The 21565-nt window shown below is 42.2% G+C and overlaps 1 protein-coding gene and 1 pseudogene across 1 annotated transcript in view; one reads left to right on the top strand and one right to left on the bottom strand.

Annotated features, from left to right (window-relative positions):
- The window catches only part of WDR93 (WD repeat domain 93), a 47757-nt gene that overhangs the window by 11567 nt on the left and 14625 nt on the right, over nucleotides 1–21565 (top strand). The window contains exons 5-12 of the mRNA XM_012763327.3: nucleotides 4815–4893; nucleotides 7715–7824; nucleotides 9378–9416; nucleotides 12778–12862; nucleotides 16071–16242; nucleotides 18713–18789; nucleotides 19683–19769; nucleotides 21156–21275. Coding sequence (XP_012618781.3) covers nucleotides 4815–4893; nucleotides 7715–7824; nucleotides 9378–9416; nucleotides 12778–12862; nucleotides 16071–16242; nucleotides 18713–18789; nucleotides 19683–19769; nucleotides 21156–21275 — 769 coding nt within the window. The remainder of the gene's footprint in view (nucleotides 1–4814; nucleotides 4894–7714; nucleotides 7825–9377; nucleotides 9417–12777; nucleotides 12863–16070; nucleotides 16243–18712; nucleotides 18790–19682; nucleotides 19770–21155; nucleotides 21276–21565) is intronic.
- LOC142871881 (malate dehydrogenase, cytoplasmic pseudogene) lies at nucleotides 16619–17556 on the bottom strand (annotated as a pseudogene).

Below are 21565 nucleotides of genomic sequence, written 5' to 3'. Positions count from 1 at the left end.
TTTAGCTGGGCCAAAAGCTGTAGCAAATTAAGTTTACTTTTTTTTTTTTTTTTTTTTTTGAGACAGAGTCTCGCTTTGTTGCCCAGGCTAGAGTGAGTGCCGTGGCGTCAGCCTAGCTCACAGCAACCTCAAACTCCTGGGCTCGAGTGATCCTTCTGCCTCAGCCTCCCGAGTAGCTGGGACTACAGGCATGCGCCACCATGCCCGGCTAATTTTTTTTATATATATATCAGTTGGCCAATTACTTTCTTTCTATTTATAGTAGAGACGGGGTCTCACCCTTGCTCAGGCTGGTTTCGAACTCCTGACCTTGAGCAATCCGCCCGCCTCGGCCTCCCAAGAGCTAGGATTACAGGCGTGAGCCACAGCGCCCGGCCTAAGTTTACTTTTAATATGGAAGAAATGATAGCTGTCCTATATTTCAAAGAAATATTCAGTTCAAAATAATCTTTATGCTTAAAAAAAAAAAAAAAGAAAGAAAGAAAGAAAGAAATAGAGAACTCCCTGGTCAGAGAGTCTCCTCCAAAATATCCAATTGAAAGATCCCCCACCGTCAAGGGTAGAGGCTGAATGCCTTGGATTTATTTACTTTTTTGTCAAGAGAAGAAAATTACTGAGGAGCTCCAACTCCAGTTCAGATTTTTTGCTTGAGCATCAGACCAATGTATCACTCAGCTTCGAATGCTCTCCTTGTTTCTTTTCTTTTCTTTTCTTTTCTTTTCTTTTCTTTTCTTTTCTTTTCTTTTCTTTTCTTTTCTTTTCTTTTCTCTTCTCTTCTCTTCTCTTCTCTTCTCTTCTCTTCTCTTCTCTCTTCTCTTCTCTTCTCTTCTCTTCTCTTCTCTTCTCTTCTCTTCTCTTCTCTTCTCTTCTCTTCTCTTCTCTTTTCTTTTCTTTTCTTTTCTTTTCTTTTTGAGGCAGAGTCTCGCTTTGTTGCCCAGGCTAGAGTGAGTGCCATGGCATCAGCCTAGCTCACAGCAACCTCAAACTCCTCGCCTCAAGCAATCTTTCTGCCTCAGCCTCCTGAGAAGCTGGGACTACAGGCATGCGCCACCATGCCCGGCTAATTTTTTCTATATATATTAGTTGGCCAATTAATTTGTTTCTATTTATAGTAGAGACGGGGTCTCACTGTTGCTCAGGCTGGTTTCAAACTCCTGACCTCAAGCAATCCGCCCGCCTTGGCCTCCCAGAGTGTTAGGATTACAGGCGTGAGCCACCACGCCCAGTCTCTCCTTGTTTCTTTACACCTACCATGTCTGCCTGTTAAATTTCTCCCATTCTTCAAGACCAAGCTTCAAGTTCAAATATCTCCTCATCCTGTAAGATACTTTCCTTCATATACCCAAGAAGAACTAATCTCTCCCTGCTTCGTGGCACCTCCATATAGAACATGATCTCTAGTACAGTGTTTTCTGCACCCTTTACACCCATTTGTATAACTGCTGCTTCTCCTGAGAGCAGGGGACCTCTCTCACTCCCCTTTGAATCACTTTTTCCCAGCTCATTGCCTGGCATACTGTACGTTCTCAGAAAGTGTATTTTGAATCAATGAATCCCCCAAAGAGAAGATATTGCTCAGAGTAGATTTTTAACTGTCATTTGTCTTCTAAGAAATATTAATACTGTTGATGGACACCAAGGCAATTGGGGAAAGAAAATATTTTCAACAAATGATGCTGAAACACTGGATGAACAAATGTAGAAAAAAATGAGCCTCAACTCCATACCATATATAAAAATTAAATTTAATAATGGATTTTAGATCTAAACATAAGAGTTAAAAACATTATTCTTCTTGAGAAAAACACACACAAAAATATTTATGCTACCTTGGGGCAGGTAAAGATTTTTTAAGACATGAAAAACACTAATAATAAAATAAAATATTGATATTGGATTTTACCAAAATTAAAAACTTCTCATTCTTCATATCATATACAAAAATTGACTCAAAATGGATCATATACCTATATGTAAAACCTAAAACTATAAAAATTCTAGAAGAAAACACAGGAAAAAGTCTTTATGCCCTTGGGTTAGGGAAAGATGTTTTAGCTACAACACCAAAAGCATGATCCATAAAATAAGAAGATTGAGAAATTGGACTTTATCAAAATTTTAAACTTCTGTTCTGCAAATGATATTATTAAAAGAATAAAAATACAAGCCATGAAGCTGATGTATAGCTTGGAAAAAAAATTAAAAAAAAATACAAGCCATATGGGAGAATTATTGCAAATCACATATATGATCAAGGATGTATATCCAGTATATATAAAGAACTCTCAAAACAAGGAAATAATATGATTTTTTAAATGGGCAAAGGATTTGAAAAGACAGTTCACCAAAGAAGATATATGGAAGGCAGATAAGATGCTCCATATCATTAGTCATTAGGGAGTAGAAATTAAAATCATAATGAAATACCATTACATATGTATTAGAATGCCTCAAATTAAAAACACTATGTCAAGTGTTGACAAAGATACACAACAACCAGAACTTCCATACACTGCTGGTGGTAAAGTATAATGGTACAACCACTTCAGTAGTTTCTTAAAAACTTCAACATAACTTACCATATGATCCAGCCATTCCACTCCTAGGTATTTACCCAGGAGAAACAAAAGCATATGCCCATACAGAGACTTGTATATAAATGTTCATAGCAGCTTTGTTTCTAATAGCCAAAAAAATAGAAACCACCCAAATGTCCATCAACAGGTGAATGGAAAAGCAAATTATGGTATATTCATACAATGGGATATTATCCACTAATAAAAAAGAATGAACTCTTATGTCAGCAATGCATTTAATGACATATACAAATCTCAGAATAATTATGCTGAGTGAAAGAAGTCAGACAAAAAAGCATACATACTCTCTGGGAGGTGCAGGTGGGAGGATCACTTGAAGTCAGGAGTTCGAGACCAGCCTGAGCAAGAGCAAGACCCTGTCTGTACTAAAAATAGAAAAATTAGCCAGGCATGGTGGCGCATGCGTGTAGTCCCAGCTACTCGGGAGGCTGAGGCAGGAGGATCGCTTGAGCCCAGGAGTTTGAGCTTGCTGTGAGCTAGGCTGACGCCACGGCACTCTAGCCCAGGCAATAGACTGAAACTCTGTCTCAAAAAAAAAATTAACTAAAATGCATACTGTGTGATTCCATTTTTATAAAATTCTAGAAAATCCAAACTAATCTAGTGACAGAAAACAGAGTTGTTGCCTGGGGCAACTTGAGGAACACAAAGGGGAAGGAAGAAACATTTGGAGGTGATGGATATGTTCACTGTCTTGATAGTGGCAATGGTTTCAAGGGGTACACATATGTCAAAACTTACCAGATTGTACGCTTCAAATGTGCAGTTTATTGCATGTCATTACACCTCTGATGAAGCTGTTAACAAACTTTAAACTTCTGCTCATCAAAAGATGCTATTAGAGTTCAATCTGTAGCAGGAGCAGAGAGCAGCCCCCTCATCCCCACCCCCACCCCACCATTTTACAGAGTATTGTCTAGGCAGTACCCACCAGTGGCCGATGGGGAATTTTATAATTGATGAGTCAGGATGACAACACCTGTTGTCAATTATCTGTTTCGACATTACTAAAAGAGAGACAACCAGCTATCATGGGCCTCCTGATGTGCAGTAGGAAGGCCACAGTGCACCCGTGGAGTATTCGTGCCAAACAGTTGAACCTAAATCTAATCAAAGCTCTAGATCTGATTACCAGTTTATACGAAATACAGGGACCCAAGGGAACATGTTAACCCCATGGAGATGCAATCGTTTGATCCACAGTGTCCAATTCCATAGGACAAATGACCTTGTTTCTTCAACAAATAAATGGCAAGGAGAAAAACAAATGAGGGAGCTATTATAAATTTAAAGAGACTTAAGAGATGTATTAACTAAATACAATCCATGGACTTTATTTGGATCCTGATGTGGACACACCAATTGTGAAAAGATATTTATGACCTTTGTGAGACAACTGAGGAAATTCAAAACCAGACTGGATATTAAATGATATTTAGGAATTGTTAATATTTTAGGCCTACTTAAATAAAAATATTAATGAGTTTGGAAGGTAATAAATAAAACAGGATTTGTCATATTTTGATAATTGTCAAAGTTGAGTAATGGATATATGAGGAGTTGTTATTCTATTTTCTCTCTTTTTGTATGTTTGAAAATTTTCATAACAAGTTGATGCTAAAATATATAAATTTTAAAAATTTTTAACTGGTTCTCATTAAATAAATTACGGAATTTACCAGTCTAACTAGTCTAGCCACCTTATTTTGCTAGTAATCTTCAACCTCCTTAAAGATATAGCATAACTATGCACACTGAGCCTCTCCCACCTTGCCCAAAATCTGAGCAGGTTTCATACTAGGGTTACAGTCAGTCTCTACTATAGTCAAGGTAGAGCCTCTTGTCCAGCAACCACTAGAGTTTTCAGTGTCATGTAGAATTTATTTCAATCCAATTAAATAATCAGGTACCAACACAGGCTTTAGGGTTTGCATACCTGACCAAGAGATCCAAGAGTATGTCACAAATCCACAGGAGTATTTAAGAAACCAGAAAATAAGTCCAAAAACATTTAGAAAAGTGAGTTCTACTTTTTTACATACCATGTTGTCCCATTCTGTACAAAAATGGGAAGTGTGAAGTAGTCTTATGGCATTTTTTCATGTCCCAAGCTTTAAAAGGATATCTGTTCTTGGGCATGAACCACAGAAAGCCCTGAAGTACGTTCTTCTCTGTCACTAGGCTGAGCTCACTCTATCACTAGCTCTTTCTTTTCAGGATGATGCCAGCAAGCAAGTCGCCTGTTTGAAGATGGAGATCTCTCAAGGAGGGGACTTTGCAGCTTTCCTCCTCCAAGGCAAGATTAACCAAAGACTGTTAACATGGTTCACATTTTCAATTTCTTCCAGATGATTACTCTTTTCCCTCCGAACTTTTTATTTAGAATTTATTTTAGATTTACAGAAGAGTTGCAAAGATGGTACAGAGAGTTTTCCTATCCTATACCCTTCACCCAACTTTCCTAATACTAACATTTAAAATGACCGTGCTACAGTTGTCAAAAGTAAGCAAATAACATGAGTACAATATAATTAACTATTAACTACAGATTTTTTTTTGCAGATTTTCTTGGTTTTTTCACTAATTAAATTTTTGTTCCAAGGTTCAATCCAGGATACCATATTATATTTAGTAATTGTTTCTCTTTAATCTCCTATATGTGACAGTTTCTTGGTATTTCCTTGTTTTTCATGGCCTTGACACTTTTGAAGAGTACCAGTAAGATATTTTGAAGAATATCCCTCAATTTGGCCTGGCACAGTGGCTCATGCCTGTAATCCTAGCACTCTGGGAGGCTGAAGTGGGAGGATTGCTTGAGCTCAGGAGTTCGAGACCAGTTGAGCAAGAGCGAGAAGTCTCCCCCGTCTCTACTATAAATAGAAAGAAATTAACCAAACAACTAAAAATAGAAAAAATTAGCCAGGCATAGTGGCACATGCCTGTAGTCATGGCTACCCAGAGGTTGAGGCAGGAGGATCCCCTTAAGCCCAGGAGATTGAGGTTGCTGTGAGCTAGGCTGATGCCACAGCACTCTAGCCTGGGCAACAGAGTGAGACTCTCTCTCAAAAAAAAAAAAAAAAAAAAAAAAAGAATATCCCTCAATTTCAGTTTGTCTGCTATTTTTCTCATGATTCAACTGGGGTTAAGGATTTTGGGGGGAAGATACCACAGAGGCAATAGGTTTCTCCCTTGACCCACATCTAGCCTTACTCTTTGGAATTTCACAATGAATGAGGCCTCTGGGCTATAAGAGAAGACAACAGGAACATTGGGCCATATCTCCCACATTAATTTGCTTTGGTTAAAATAAGATATTAAAATGTAGAGCTGTCTTCAATAGTGGGAATCTCAGTATCTCTCTTGTCTGGGAGCTGCCTCTCCACTTCCGACTGCATCGTACCAGGGGTATGTGATAGCAAGGTGACTCGCTACTGCTAATATTAGCCTCGATCACTTACTAAAAGTAGTGTCTTCCAGGTCTCTCCACTGTAAAGCTACTGTTTTTCCTTTCTCGTACTCTAAGGAGCACTAAGTCCAGACCACACTCAAAGGAAGATGATTTAAGCAGCACTGCCTAGAGGCAGGAGAATCAAAGAATTTTTGGACATACATTAAAACCACCACAATATAGCATGGAGAATGTCTTAGCAATAAAAAGGAATGAAACAATGTCATTTGTAGCAACTTGGTTGGAACTGGAGACCGTCATCCTAAGCAAAGTGTCTCAGGAATGGAAAACAAAACACCGTATGTTCTCACTAATAAGTGGGGGCTACACAGTAGGCATACACGGGCACAAAGAGATGCATAGGACACTGGAAACCAGGAAGAGGGAAGGATAGGATGGGAGTTCAGCGTGCCTATTATGTACAATGAACACCGTCCTGGTGACAGGCACACCAAAAGCCCTGACTTAAGTACTACACAAGGTATCCGTAACAAAAACGTTTGTACCCACTTAATATTTTGAAATAAAAACAAACACCACCACCACAGTAATTAACATTTGGGGGGGGGTGACCCTTTGAGATGATACTAATGTCCTGTTGTTTCTCCTTAAAGTTTTATCACCAATCTCAGCACCTCGTCGGAGCTTGCCTGCTGCATTTATCACGGTGGCAATAGAACATATTTTTTTTTATTTCATCATATTATGGAGGTACACATATTGTTAGGGTAATAGAACATATTTTATTCACATATTTGTTATCTTGCCTTTTAACTTTTAAATATTTAGATAGGACGGTATTTAAGCCTATATTTTATACTCTTGCCCAAAGCCCCTCAAATGTTAGGTGCTTGAGGGAGATATATATTTTATAATGCTTTATGTATTTGAAGAAACTTTTGCACCATCTATATTAGTTTCCTGTGGCTGCCGTAACAAGGTACCACAAAACTCTCGGTGGCTTAAAACAAAAGATATTATTCTCTCACAATTCTGGAGGCCAAAAGTCTGAAATTAAGGCGTGCAGATGATTACATCCTAAAGGAAACATTCAGCTAGGAGTCCATACCACGAGAGAGCAACATTTTCAGGTTGACAGGTACCTGGGACATTTCCAGGTTGGTTGACGTACAGAAGCTAAGAATGTTTCTATGACAAAATCAAGTCCCACAACCACCCCATAAGTTGTCATCTCCTCAAATATTGGTCAGAAGAACACTTTTTGAGGCATTTTTTCGAATTTTTATTCTTCCTTAGCCATATTGCTCTCGGTTACTGATTCTATATGTGCCACCTTCTTCCCCAGACAGGACAGGTATAACTCAAGGCCAAACGTCAGTGGAATTCGCCATTTGCAGCACAGAAAACATGGGGACTGGGCCGAGCGGGCAGTCAGGTTGGAGACTGTGCTGCGTCGAGCCCCCAATTCCCTTAGATGGCAGTGGCTCGAGGGTTGACTGTCCGTGGGAAAGTGATCTGGGGCGTGAGGACTTGCAGTGACCATGGCAGAAGTCCATCTCCTTCCATTCGCTGAAGTTGCTATCCGTGGGCGCCTGCTCCAGAGGTGGCTGACCTCCGTGCCAGCGGTTCCGAGAAGACAGGCCATTTCAGCGGGGAGACTTGTGGCCTACTTGCGCTTGCTCAACGGTTCTTTGGTTTCCCAATGCAGGAGCTGGAGATGTTTGGCTGGATGTGTATAAATTGCCCAAGGAGACTTGGCTCAAGGAAGTGGGGCACCCCCAATTCCCTTCAAATTCAAAGAAAAAAGTCAAACAACCGGTAAGAAACATCTCTGCTTTTAGCTGATAGGTTTCTCCCTTGACCCACATCTAGCCCAAACCCTCTTTGGAATTTCACAATGAGTGAGGCCTCTGGGCTATAAAGAGAGGACAACAGGAACCTTGGCCCATGTCTCCTAAATCAATTTGCTTTGGTTAAAATAAGATATTAAAAAGTAGAGGTGTCTTTAGTAGTGGGAATCTCAGTACCTCTCTTGTCTGGGAGCTGCCTCTCTACTGAACCCTTCCCAGGCATTTCTCTGGGAGGAAGGCCTTTTGTCTGATTATTGCTTCATAGGTCATTTTTTCCCCTCCTGGCTGAAATAATCCTTTCATGCCTTCAATTCCACTAAATTTGAAATTTGTGGTGTAAAGAAGTTGTTCTCAATATATGGAAATACGTATATTCTTTATATTATTCTTAGAAGATAGTAACTCTACCTTTTAGTTTACATACAACGGCTGAGACTTTTGCTATGTCTTTAAGATATAGTTGCTCAGTAAATATTAAGACTTAATCTGTTTATTTATACAATGTGTGCTTATTATTTTTCTTTTTAAGCTACCACCAACTAATATTAATTGAGGACCCTTTTAAAACACATTGTATTAAGTGCTAAAGAATTAGTGATTATTATTAATCACTAATTAATAATTAGCAATAATTATTATTACAGGAGACTAAGATTTAGACTCACATTCACTGCTGATCTTATTGAGGGACTTTGAATAAATGCCTTTCTCCCCAGCTTCTTGTGTCTCTGGGAGAGTCACCAGCCCAGAGATCTTCTTCCTTAAAACTCTTACAGAATTTATTGTTTGTACCTCTCTTTTTGACACTTCTCACATACTTTTTTTGGTTTTTAGTTATTTTCTTATGCATGAAAGTCCTTTTGTCTTCAATAGATGATAAATTTCTGGATTGCTAAGCCCATGCCTTCTGCTTTTTGTCAACCAATCTCATAGTATCATACTTAGTACCCAAAAGATATATTTTTTGATAGACTAATTTGTTGTGCAAGTAGAAAAATCACCTTGAATGGCAGTGGTTTCTTATCATAATTAACTGCCTTTTATTATATTGAGAAGCAACCAGCTAATGCCAGTTATGGTGGTAATTCTTTTACTATGAATTATATTTAGAGTTAATTAGGTATGATTCTCAATCCATCATGCTGGCAGGGAAAAAAAGAGAGAAAAAAATAAAATAAATATAATTCTCAACATCACTGATATATTTTGCCAACCAGAAATATTTGCTTCAACTTAGATTTTATTATAGTGTCCTAACTGATCTCCTCACCTCTATTCATTCAGACCTTCTCTTATTAACTATTTGTTTCCCCAATTACTTGTTAAGAACCTGGAAAACAGGATCTTGTTAAGATCTTGTAAGCCAGAAGACCACACAAATATTGGCCCTTGGTGCCTACTGCATGAATCCGCTTCTCACAAGAGTAACTGGGGGAAGGAAGAGCAGCTCAGGTGATGAAAGGGGGAGGGGAGAACATACATCAAACCTATTGTGAATTAATTTCTCATTTTTCTCCTTAGAACACTCTCGATCTCCTTTCTACAGATACTTTAGAAATGGTAAGAAACTTTAAAGAAAATCTCCAGAGAGACTTAAGTTGCATTTTAGTGATTTTTATTTTTACTTGAAATTTATCTTCAATATCAAATATACTAGCAAAATGTTCCATGAGGGTGCTGTTTTCAGATTCTCTGTGACTTAATCTTGTGCCTCATACCCATTGAAGATGGCCTCCTATCCTTGAGTATAATTGACCTAAGTCCCTTTGTCCAGAGTTCTATTTACCTGAAGTTCAGAGAGCTTGAGGCTGGGCACAGTGGCTCAGGCCTGTAATCCTAGCACTCTGGGAGGCCAAGGCGGGAGGATCGCTTGAGCTCAAGAGTTCAAGACCAATCTGAGCAAGAGTGAGACCCTGTCTCTACAAAATAGAAAAAATTAGCCAGTCAACTAAAAATAGAAACAAACAAATTAGCCAGGTGTGGTGGCGAGCACCTGGCGTCTCAGCTACTCGGGAAGCTGAGGCAGGAGGATCGCTTGAGCCTGGCAGTTTGAGGCTGCTGTGAGCTAGGCTGATGCCACGGCATTCAGTCTAGCCCAGGCAACAAAGTGACACTCTGTATAAAAAAAAAAACAAAACAAAAAAACCCTTAAATTTTAGAGGAACCTCACTTTGGGCCCCTGGGAGGGCCCGCCTCTACCAATGTGTTCACATGGTGGTATATTTTTGTAAAATTGACAAAAGTAACAAAAGTAATATGACAAAAGTAATATTTTAACCACGATCACTTAACACCACTGTCTCTTTTCACTCTAACTTCTTTCTGTCACAATTTCCCCCATATTGGATGAAATTAGAGTGGCCACGAGTATTTAGTGTTTATAATTTTGTGTTTTTACTTACTTAAGGGCCCCTTGATATTTAGCTATGCCCCTCCCAAAATAACAGCCACATCCACCAAGCCAAGTGACTTAGGAGGCTTTTTCTTTGTCTTGGAATACCTTAGAGCAGTGGTCCCCAACGTTTTTGGAACAAGGGACTGGTTTCATGGAAGACAATATTTCCACGGATGCAGGGGAAGGTTGGGATGGTTTTGGGATGATTCATTACATTTCTTGTGCAGTCAGACCTCTCTGCTAATGATGATCCGTACTTGCAGCTGCTCCCCAGTGCTAGCATCACCGCCTCGGCTCCACCGAGATCACCAGGCATTAGAGTCTCCTAAGGAGCCGCAACCCAGATCCCTCCCATGTGCAGTTTACAGTAGGGGTCGAGCTCCTAAGAGAATCTAATGCTGCAGCTGATCTGACAGGAGGGGAGCTTATGCAGTGGTGGGAGCGATGGGGAGCCGCTGTAAATGCAGGTGAAGCTTCCCTCCCTACGCTCTCCCGCTGCTCACCTCCTGCTGTGTGGTCCAGCTCCTAACAGCGCACAGACCAGTACGGGTCAGAGGCCTGGGGCTTGGGGACCTCAGCCTTAGAGAGCAGAGAGGCTTCCTTGTAGTTTCCTAGCTAGCTTCTGAGACAGGGAGCACACTGTGCTATCCAGAGGTTTAGCCCTCAGAGGACTCAGTCGTAACAGTAAGGTAGCAGTGGACTTCTGGAATGGAAGTCTCTTGCTAGAGCCCTTTATTCAAATTTTAAATTACATTAATTATACAAATAAAATATGAATGCATCATCACTCTTGGAAAAGTCGGGTCATTCAGGAAAACAGCCCTCTCCAGGGGTAATCAACATTATTAGCTTGGTATATGTTTTGAAGATCTTTAGTGTGTATTTATATTCTTATATTTATTTCGAAAAATATAGTTTTGTTTCATGGGAATTTTTTTCTACGTAAGTGGCATCATACTATATATATTTTCTTACAAACTTGCATTTTCTTACTCATCCATTGTGATCAGAGAGCATTCTTTTTTTTTTTTTTTTTTTTTTTTTTTTTTTTGAGACAGAGTCTCGCTTTGTTGTCCAGGCTAGAGTGAGTGCCGTGGCGTCAGCCTAGCTCACAGCAACCTCAAACTCCTGGGCTCCAGTGATCCTTCTGCCTCAGCCTCCCAAGTAGCTGGGACTACAGGCATGCGCCACCATGCCCGGCTAATTTTTTATATATATATCAGTTGGCCAATTAATTTCTTTCTATTTATAGTAGAGACGGGGTCTCGCTCTTGCTCAGGCTGGTTTTGAACTCCTGACCTTGAGCAATCCGCCCGCCTTGGCCTCCCAAGAGCTAGGATTACAGGCGTGAGCCACAGCGCCCGGCCCAGAGAGCATTCTTTATCTATTTGAATCCTTTTAAGTTTATTGAGACTTGTTTATGCCCAGAATGTGGTTTACCTCGGTAAGTGTTCTACGTGCACTTGAACAGAGTATATATTCTGTTATGGGTCAAGCTATTCAAGACTTCTATAGCCTTACTGCTTTTCCTTCTATATCCTTAGTCCATTCTTACTGATTTTTTGTCTACTTATTCCACAAGTTATTGAAAGAGAAATCTCTAAGATTGTAGATTTATCTATTTCTTTTTTCACTTCTTTGAGTTTTTGCTTCATGTATTTTGTAGCTGTTAATAATTTGTAATGTCATGTCTTCTGATAAATTGATCATTTTATCATTATTTGCTTTTCAATACCTGATTTTTTTGTTCTGAAATCTTCTGTTTCAGATATTAATATAGCCATACCAGCTTTCTTTTGATTAGTTTTAGTAAGGTATATTTTTTGCTGTACATTTATTTATTTATTTATTTTGAGACAGAGTCTTGCTTTGTTGCCCAGGCTAGAGTGAGTGCCGTAGTGTCAGCCTAGCTCTCAGCAACCTCAAACTCCTGGGCTCAAGCAATCCTGCTGCCTCAGCCTCCTAAATAGCTGAAACTACAGGCATGTGCCACCATGCCTGGCTAATTTTTTCTATATATATTAGTTGGCCAATTAATTTCTTTCTATTTGTAGTAGAGACAGTGTCTCACTCTTGCTCAGGCTGGTTTTGAACTCCTGACCTCGAGCAATCCGCCTGCCTCGGCCTCCCAGAGTGCTAGGATTACAGGCGTGAGCCACTGCGCCTGGCCTCTGTATTTTTACTTTTGACATATTTGTGTCATTATATTTAAAATAAGTTTCTCTTTTTTCTCCCCCATGGCTTCAGATTATGAGTCATAAAATGAGTTTCTTTTTGACAGCATATCATTGGGTCTTGCCTTTTTATACACTCTGACAATCTCTGCCTTTTAATTGGGGTGTTTAGACCATATACATTTAATGTGATTATTGATATGCTTGGGTTTAAATCTAGCCCCTTACTATTTACTTTCTATTTGTTCCATCCATTTTCCTGTTTTTCTGCCTTCTTTTAGAATGAATGTTTTTAATGATTCCATTTCATATCTTTTGTTAGCTTATTAGCTATGCTTTTTTCTTATTTTAGGATGTAAACATTAATTTTAAAGGAGAAATTAAGTTGAGTCTTCCAGTTCACATAATGAAGATCAAACCACCTAAACCTATTACAGGTAAGTATGATTCATTTAATACTGTCTTTTCTTTTGCCATTGATTTCTCCATTTTTCCTTTTTTTCTAGATTTCTAATCTTTTCTATTAATATTCATCAGCAGTAATACCTAAATTGCAAGCATAGTTCTGAAGAGGAAACTTGTTAAAACTTGTAAGCTCTGGGACCTTAAAACAAAAACCATAGCTCTGCCCAGGGAGGAGGCAAAGGCTTTGTCAGAGGGAGAGACATTTGGGCAAGGTGTTAAGGAACAAGAGGGAGTTGGTTGAGAGGAGCTGAAGGGATAGCCACTGTAGCCAGAGAGTAGAGTGTATCTTCTCAGCACTTGCACATGATCTCAAAGACATAGCTATAGAAATGTTCACGGTAGCATTATTTTAGTATATGTGCTGCCGAAGCAAGCACACACGAGGGCATTATTTACCGAGGCCAAAGAGTGGTTAGATGAAATCTGGTACACTTATACAAAGGAAATACTTTGCAACCATTAAAAAACAAAAGTGAAATGTAAAACGCCAAGAATAGACAATTTACTCTTGTAAAAGAACATGGTGGTAGGACTAGCTTTGTCAAAATTGATTACAAAGCTGTGGTAGTTAAGACAAGATAAAATAAGTAAGCAAATAATAGAAATGTAAATGAAATGTAAAAATGTAGATAGAAACATAGATGATTAAATAGATGGATACCTGATGCATTGCGGAGGCGGCCCCACAGAGCAGCCGAGAAAGGGTGGCCAGTTCAGTAAGTGGTACTGGCTGTCCACATGGAGACAAAAATAAAACTTGCCCCTGCCTCATGTCATACACAAAACTAAATTCCTGATGAGTTGTAGAAGTAAATGTAAAAGGCAAAGCAATAAAGCCATTAGGAAATTACAGTATAAGCAATATCTTCATGACCTCTTGGCAGGCAAAGACTTTTAACCAAGACGCAAAAAGTACTTACAATAAAAGAAAATTTTGAAAAAAATAAAAAAAAAATTTTGATAAATTTGATTACATTAAAATTAAGAACTTCTAACCATCCAAAGACATCATTAAGAGCCTGAAAGAACAAGCCACATAGTGGAAGAAGGTGTCTGCAAAACACATAAAACTTAACTAACGGTCCATATCCAGAATATATAAAGAATTCCTACAAATTATTAAGAAAAAAAAAATACTCCAGTACAAAACAGGCAAGAGTTGTACAGGCCATTCACATAAGAGGTTATTCAAATAGCCAATAAACATATGAACAGGGGTTGTCATTAGTCGTAAGAGAAGTGCAAACTAAAACCACAACGAGATACCACTGCACACACACTAGGAAGGCTGAAATTACGAAAGACTCACCATACTAAGTGTTGGTGAGGATGTGGAACAATCAGAACTTCCATACCTTGTACTTGGCAATGAAAATTGATACATCCACTTTGGGAAACAGTTTGGTATTATCTAATAAGGTTGACAATAATTTATATCCTGCCACCCAGCATTTGAACTCCTACGTAGGGTGACCAGCCATCTCAGTTTGCCTGGCTGAAGGCTTTCCTGCCATGTGAGATGTTCAGTCCAAAAACTAGGAAACTCCTAAGCAAACCAGTTTGAGTCGCCTTACTTCTAGGTAGGTGCACAGAGATTTGCAAGCAAATGGGTACCAGGAGACAGCTACCAGAATGGTGATAGTAACATGATTTTTAATAGCCCCAACCACAAAACAACCAAATGTCCATCAGCAGAACAAACTGTACTATATTCATTCAATGGAATACTATACAGCAATGAAAATGAACAAACTATAGCTACACACAACAAAATGGATACATCTCACAAACAATATTGAGCAAAAGAGGGCAAGCATAGAGTTAAGACTAATGGTGCCCCTCACGTATAGTTTAAAATCAGGCAAAAATAAAAACCCTTATAATGTTGAGGATGCATATTTAAGTGGTAAAAGTATAAATAACTGCAATGAAGTAGCTATGGTAAAAGTCAAAAGAGTGGCTGCAAATATTCCCAGGGGGTTGTGATTGGAAAGGGGCCCTTGGGAAGCTTCTAGGGAGCTGGTGATATTCTATTTCTTGACCCAAGTAGATAATACCAGATATTTGCTTTATAATAATTTACTAAGAAATATATTTTATGCCCTTTTCTGAATGTGTGTTACATTTCACAACAAGAACAAGGTATAATAATTAAAAATTATGTAGTCATTAAATAGCAATGAGGAAGAGCCATAGCACTAATAGGAAGTGATCTCCAAAATAAGTGAAAACACAAGGTGTGTAGCATGGAACAGCAGTTCTCAGACTTTAGCTGCATCAGGTTCCTTCGGAGGACTCATTAAAACCCAGACTGCTGGGCCCCATTGCTGAGTTCTGTTCTAGTCGGGCTGCATTTCTAACAGGTTCCCAGGTGACTCTGATACTGCTGATTGGGCACTGCGCTTTGAGAACTGCTAGTGTATAATATGACGCCATCCGTTTACGAAACAGGTGTGTCCCTCTAGAAAGCCATGCAAGAAACTGATGACCATTGTTGTGTCTGGGGAAGTGGCCAGGGGCACTGTGGGGCCTCCTGGGCAACTTGAGGGGCTCAGGCACCTTCCAAAGTGATCAGAATTCTGAAACTCAGGGCGTGAACCCAGGAAATAAGCCACCCAGTTTTACTGAGGATTTAGGACAAATGAAAAAGAAGGAAATAAGCAGTTTTGGGGAAAGGGAGTAATAATAAAAACGATTGACAGAGAAAGGTTTTTTTAAAAGAAGGTGATTGGATCAATGTCAGCATAGGAAGAGACTGGGACGGCCTAACTGCACGGGTCTTCAGCAGTGGCTGAAAAGTGATGGTAGCAGGCGGGGCTGGGGCCTGCCTTAGCTGAGGAGACAGCAACAGTGATCAAAAATCTCTAATGGTATCGTGAACATCTCCCTGGCCTCCTTTGCAGAGATTCCATAATCCAGAAGCAGAGAGAAGTGTGTTGGGGTGGAGACGTAGAAGAAAGAGGGAGGGCTGCTGCTCTCTGCCTGGCCACTGGGAGCCAGTGGGGTCGGGGAGAGCCCAGAAGAATACAGAACACCTGCGCTCACCGACCAATTGCAGAGCAAGAATGGGTATCTGAGGATGAGGGATTCTGCAGGAAACCTGGAAGCACGGAGGAAGGGGGGGGGATCAGGAAAGGGGAAGTCGGATGCTTGACTAATTCTGGAACCTTTTCAACCTAGGCACCACATTTAAAAGTCCCCTGGAAGTCTTTGCAAAGATAGAGGACTGCTGCGGGCTGGGCTCCGGGCAGAATCACTTCATCAAGGAAAGTCAGTGGGAGCAGCAAGCAGAGCTCTTCAATGCTTCCTACAAGAGGTACCTGGAAGGCGAGCTGGAGGAGGAGCCGGTCAGGTGAGCCCTAGGAGACCCTGCAGACGCTCTGCATCCCAGGGGAGCTGGGGAACCCCCAGAGCTCCTGCTCTCTTGGCACACGCAAGAATCAACCCAAGGACTGGAATTAATCTGAGATCTAAAAGCTCTTTCTGGTTTGGAGAAATTTTCAGAGAGCTTCAGCAGATCTTTTGAAAAGTATGGGGATTGTTTAAACATAGTTAGAACAAAGGCTGATAACATGGATATTTTTTTTTTCATTTTAATATTTATTTATTTAGAATGTAGCACTAACAACATGATGATAAACTATCACAAATCTGCACCAAGAACTACACAATCTTTGAAACGGGTTATCTTTCACGAGTAATTTAGTAACATCAAAATGATTATCTAGTCAGGCAAAGGAAAGACATTCAAAAGCAGTTTCTTTTCCTTCTACCAGTCCCTTTGCAGTAAGATCCATCTTCTCACGTGAGAAACCATTAACAGAGGGGCCTTCAACAAACTCGCAGGTCTTACTCTTGATTACAACAGGGAATGAGAGGAGCAGACCCTCGGGGACGCCATAGCAGCTGCCATCAGAGACAACGCCATGGGCACATTCTCTCCCTCTGGGGTTCCAAAGCAGATGTCTCTGACGTGGGCAGAGGCGTCTCTCGCAGCAGACGGTGCACTGGCTGCTTCTAAGCCCGGATGGTGCGACCGTACAGGCACGATGAGCTCTCCCTCGAGCCAGCTCCCACCTTTCGGAGCTTCATAAACACCCACTCCCTTTCCTTGCAGTATCACCTTGGCAAGGTTGTCATCTGGACACTGGGCTGAGGAATGAGTTCCCCAGATGATGACATCCTTCCCATCATCATCAGTCACACCAAGTTAGAGCGCCATTCGAGCTTTCGCTAGGTTGTGATCCAAATGAGTCAGGCAACTGCAGTTCCCCGGGGGGACGGGTGGAGCCGCCCCGGAGGCTGTCAGGCAGTTGGTGGCGGCTGGGTTACCCGCAGCAGTCCCCCTAACTGACTTCTTGGCATATTTCTCCAAAGCTGCACCTTGGCATTTGAAGATTTTCACATTTGCTTTCAGTAAATCTTTCCCTTCCATGCCTTCCCTTCTTGGCATGGAGCCCACAAGAATGGCCACATCCAGGTGTTTGAAGGCAGCCTCTTCTTTCTCTGTTGCGATGACATCTTTGAAGAGGGGAAGGGCACAGCCTTGCAGTTGCGTTAGGATGCGATCCAGGACACCCCTCATGGGGGTGATATCCAGCGGCGCGAGGATTACAGGCTGGTCTCTACCCAAGGCAGATCCATTTCCCGCGCCGTGCAGCAGCGAAGGACAGTTGGGTCAGCCACCCCAGCCTCAAGGGCTCTGGTTGGTGCAGACTGGGAACCGCACGGACAATTTCAGAGTCTGCAAAGTGAGCCTGGGGAGTCAGGCCACCTCTACTGCAGAACCGACTTAGATGACGTGGATTTTTTTAAAAAGGCACAGATATCTATGGAGATGAGAAATAGAATTTATTTTATGGTTTTACGTACGATATCTCTTTAAAAAGATTTTTTTCCTGGTTATCTAAAAATCACAGAAGATGCTAAAGACAGAAATAAAAATTTTTCTCCACGTCCTTCCTGCCTTTCTAAATGTAACATAGTGCAGGTATGTAATTATTTTAACACATTACTTTCTAATTTCAGTCAGCGCTGAGTCCTCATGAACCACATGCTGTGACAGTAAAAACTGAGCCCAAGTCTTTGCAGTCTCTGTGGCAGAGCTGGTTTCAGGAACTAGCTCTCCGCACAGCCACCCGGATCTCAGGAATGTTGTTGTCACATGAAAAGTGTAAACCTCTCATCTTGCTGTCAAGTGGACCTTGCATTTTCTCACTCCAGAACACAAAGTCCTAAGGCTAAGCCCTACTAATGGCAACCACAGGTGACTGACTGGAGCCAGGACTAGGTCCACTGTGTACTGGAGCCGGCTCTTGTGGCCTAGTGAGATATTTAGGGAGTTTGTAGGCCAGTTGTTAAACCACTGTTAATTGCCCACTGTCGGAGTATTTACACCATGAAAATAAGCGAACCTAGAATAAGCGCTTTTTTTTTTTTAAGAGACGCTGTTTATCAAGCACACCACAGGTTGTATTGTCTTCCGATAAGAGAGCATTTATGCAGGTGGCTCAAGTCTGCTCTTAAGGTATCTTCCCTAAAAACAGAGGCTGCCCTCCATAAGGGAGCCCTCTCTTGCAGGAGCTCTGCCCTGCACCCTACTGGCCTGGGAGTGACTCTAGGCTCCCCCTGACCTGCCCTCACCAGTGTCCAAGGTCTGCACATCCCGCTAGGACCAGCACCTAGAATGTGATGGCTTCATGGCCCTGTATCCCTGAGCAGGTGCATCTGAACCACTTCTGATCTCAGTGCCAAGACACAGCCAATATCTCTCCTTGCCAAGGAGCCTGCATGGCTCTGACTCCTGTCTCTTTCTCTCCCAGTTCGGCCACCTTCCATTTCCTGTTTCTTAACAGCATAATTGCAATGCCAACAGAAGTCAAGAACCCCAACCCCGCAGGTAAATGAACATGAGGAGGGTAGTTGTCCCAGCAAGGGGTCACCTTAGGGAAATCCCTCAGCAAGCCCTCCTAGAGACGTTCTGCGTGACACACCTTGCATTATAGAGGGAATGAAGGGGGAGATGAGGTTGCCAGCTGTAGCTTAACAGTTTCTGTTTGAATCTGTGTCCCCTGAGCACAGGTTCCCTGATAGCGGAGGCGGCCGCTGCCTTCAGGGAGTGGGCCTGCCGTAGAGAAGGCTGCGAGCACACATCCACCAGGCTGCTTCTGGATGTGAATTCATCTTGTAGAGAATGTTATTTAGGCCAGGAGCGGTGGCCCATGCCTGTAACCCCAGCACTTAGGGAGGCCAAGATAGGAGGATCACCTGAGGCCAAGAGTTTGAGACCAGCCTGGGCAATATAGCCTGGCCCCATCTTTATGAAAAATAAGAACAATTAGCTAGGTGTGCTGGCGCGTAGTCCCAGCTATTCGGGAGACTGAGGCAGGAGGATTGCTTGAGCCCAGGAGTTTAGGCTGCAGTGAGCTATGATTACACCACTACACTCTAGCCTGGGCAACAGAGCGAGACCCCATCTCTCAAGAAAAGAAAAGAAAATGTTATTTAAAACACTGACATCCAAGTGGGCATGAATTTTCTAGAAGATGGGAAAGTAGCCAAGGGGCAGTTGTGACTGTCCTCCCTACGCAGGAAGGCAAGTGGGTCCTAGGAACAGCCCCTGGGGGTGTCCAGCCCCTCTTTCTCAGGAAGCTCACCCTTCTATTGGGTGCTGCTCGTTAGAACAAACAACTTGAGACTTCAAACCAGGCAGCTCTGTGTAAACACCTTCTGTGCAACCTAAAGGCCACCCAGACTTCCTATGTGATACCCCTTTCCTCTCTTCCTTCCCAGGAGTACCCTGTGTCCTTGGCGTACGCTGGACTGGAAGTCACAATTTTTTCCTCTATTCCCTGAACCGAACTCTGAAGGATAAAGTTGGTACTGAACTGCTGAGATGGGACTTGCTTAAGCTCAGGACTCTCAGAACATGTCCTCCTCCAGCTTAGCTGAGAGCATGCGACTGACATATCAGTGTCACTTTAGGGGACCACAGCCATGCAGGCAGAAGTGGGGGCAGTGGTGGCGATAGTGTCACCTGAAGTGTCCTATTTCTTAAAGATGATAGGTCAGTAGGGACAAAGCCCACAGTCAGGTCCACAGGCCTCCGTAGGCAGCTAAGGTAGAAAGAGAGTGGGCATGTCCCAGCCCAGCTGTCTGCAGACCATGCCGTCTCTGGCCAGTCACCGCATGCCCCAGTCCTTTGTTATTTCACGTGAAACATAGGGCTAATTGTTACACCGTGGCTACCTACTGTCCACGATTGCTGAGAACAGCAAATCCAGAGAGTTTCTGTATGTGAGAGCTCTTTGGAATTGAGAGGCACTAAGGAAACATAGGTTGTTTCTGTTTTACAAATTCACAGGAGCAGTTACATGAGCAAGTTCACTTTGTAATAATTCCTTCAGCTGTACATTAGTTACACTTTAATATTTACAAAGTAATATTTAAAAATTCACAAAGGGCCAGGTGTGGTGGCTCACACCTGTCATCCTAGCACTCTGGGAGGCTGAGGCAGGAGGATCGCTCGAGGTCAGGAGTTCGAAACCAGCCTGAGCAAGAGCGAGACCCCGCCTCTATTATAAATAGAAAGAAATTAATTGGCCAACTAAAAATATATAGAAAAAATTAGCCGGGCATGGTGGTGCATGCCTGTAGTCCCAGCTGAGGCAGAAGGATTGCTTGAGCCCAGGAGTTTGAGGTTGCTGTGAGCTAGGCTGACGCCATGGCACGCTAGCCCTGGGCAACAGAGTAAGACTCTGTCTCTAAATAAATAAATAAATAAAAATTCACAAAGGAGAAATTTTTTTCCTTGTATGCCTCTCCCAGGCAGCATGCCTTTTTTGTCAACAGAAATGCTAGCCGATGCATGGCTTCTAATGTCCATTTCTGTACTGAATGAGTGGCCTTGGGCAATCACTTCTCTGCCTCAGTCTCCTCATCTGTCAAATGGGGGTACTAATAGGACCTCTTTCACAGAACCTTGTGAGAATTAAATGACATGATGCATGTAAAGTGCCTAACAGTGTCCGGCACCTAGGAAGTGCTCCTTCAGTGTGAGCTGTAGAGCGACAACAGCGTGCCCTCTCACCATGTCTTCCTAAGGAAGGAGAATAGCTCTTCGTAGAGGGGAGAGAGGTGGTGAGTCCGGACGGGTGCCCATGCCCTGGACAGCCAGGCCAGTCTAGGTCTCAGGTTGTCCGGGTGCAGTGATGGGCAGGTGCAGGGTCTCGTGGGGACCCTGGTGAGTGGTGTCTTTCCCCTTAGAACCCGAGGGCGTGTGGCCCTGTGCCGCGCCCATTACAGTCTCTCGGCTCAGCCCCTCTGCCTCCTACCTGGTGCTGGCCTGCGAGGATGGCGTGCTCACGCTCTGGGACCTGGTGGAAGGTGAGCCCGCCCTGCCTCTCTGCCTAGCCCCTGGGTGGGGACTCTGGGCAATGAGACTGCAGGAGCTCTGAATTCCTGCAGTCTCTTGGCCTTCTGTTACCTCTGTGTCCTTAAAGTCATCTTGGAGAGCTGGTCCTGCTTTCCCCTCATTCATTCATTCATTCAACATTTGTTGAACATAATACGTGCCAATGCTGTCTACTGCTCACCTAGCCCTTGAGTGCCTGCTCTGTGCTCAGCCGGCACTGTCCCAGGTCCTGGAAGTACAACCACGTTGCCTTCATTATTAT

Source organism: Microcebus murinus, chromosome 7 (genome assembly GCF_040939455.1).
Source record: "Microcebus murinus isolate Inina chromosome 7, M.murinus_Inina_mat1.0, whole genome shotgun sequence".
Lineage (NCBI taxonomy): Eukaryota > Metazoa > Chordata > Mammalia > Primates > Cheirogaleidae > Microcebus > Microcebus murinus.
The sequence above is the reverse complement of the archived record's forward strand: the minus strand, read 5'-3'. Positions and strand labels throughout refer to the sequence as shown.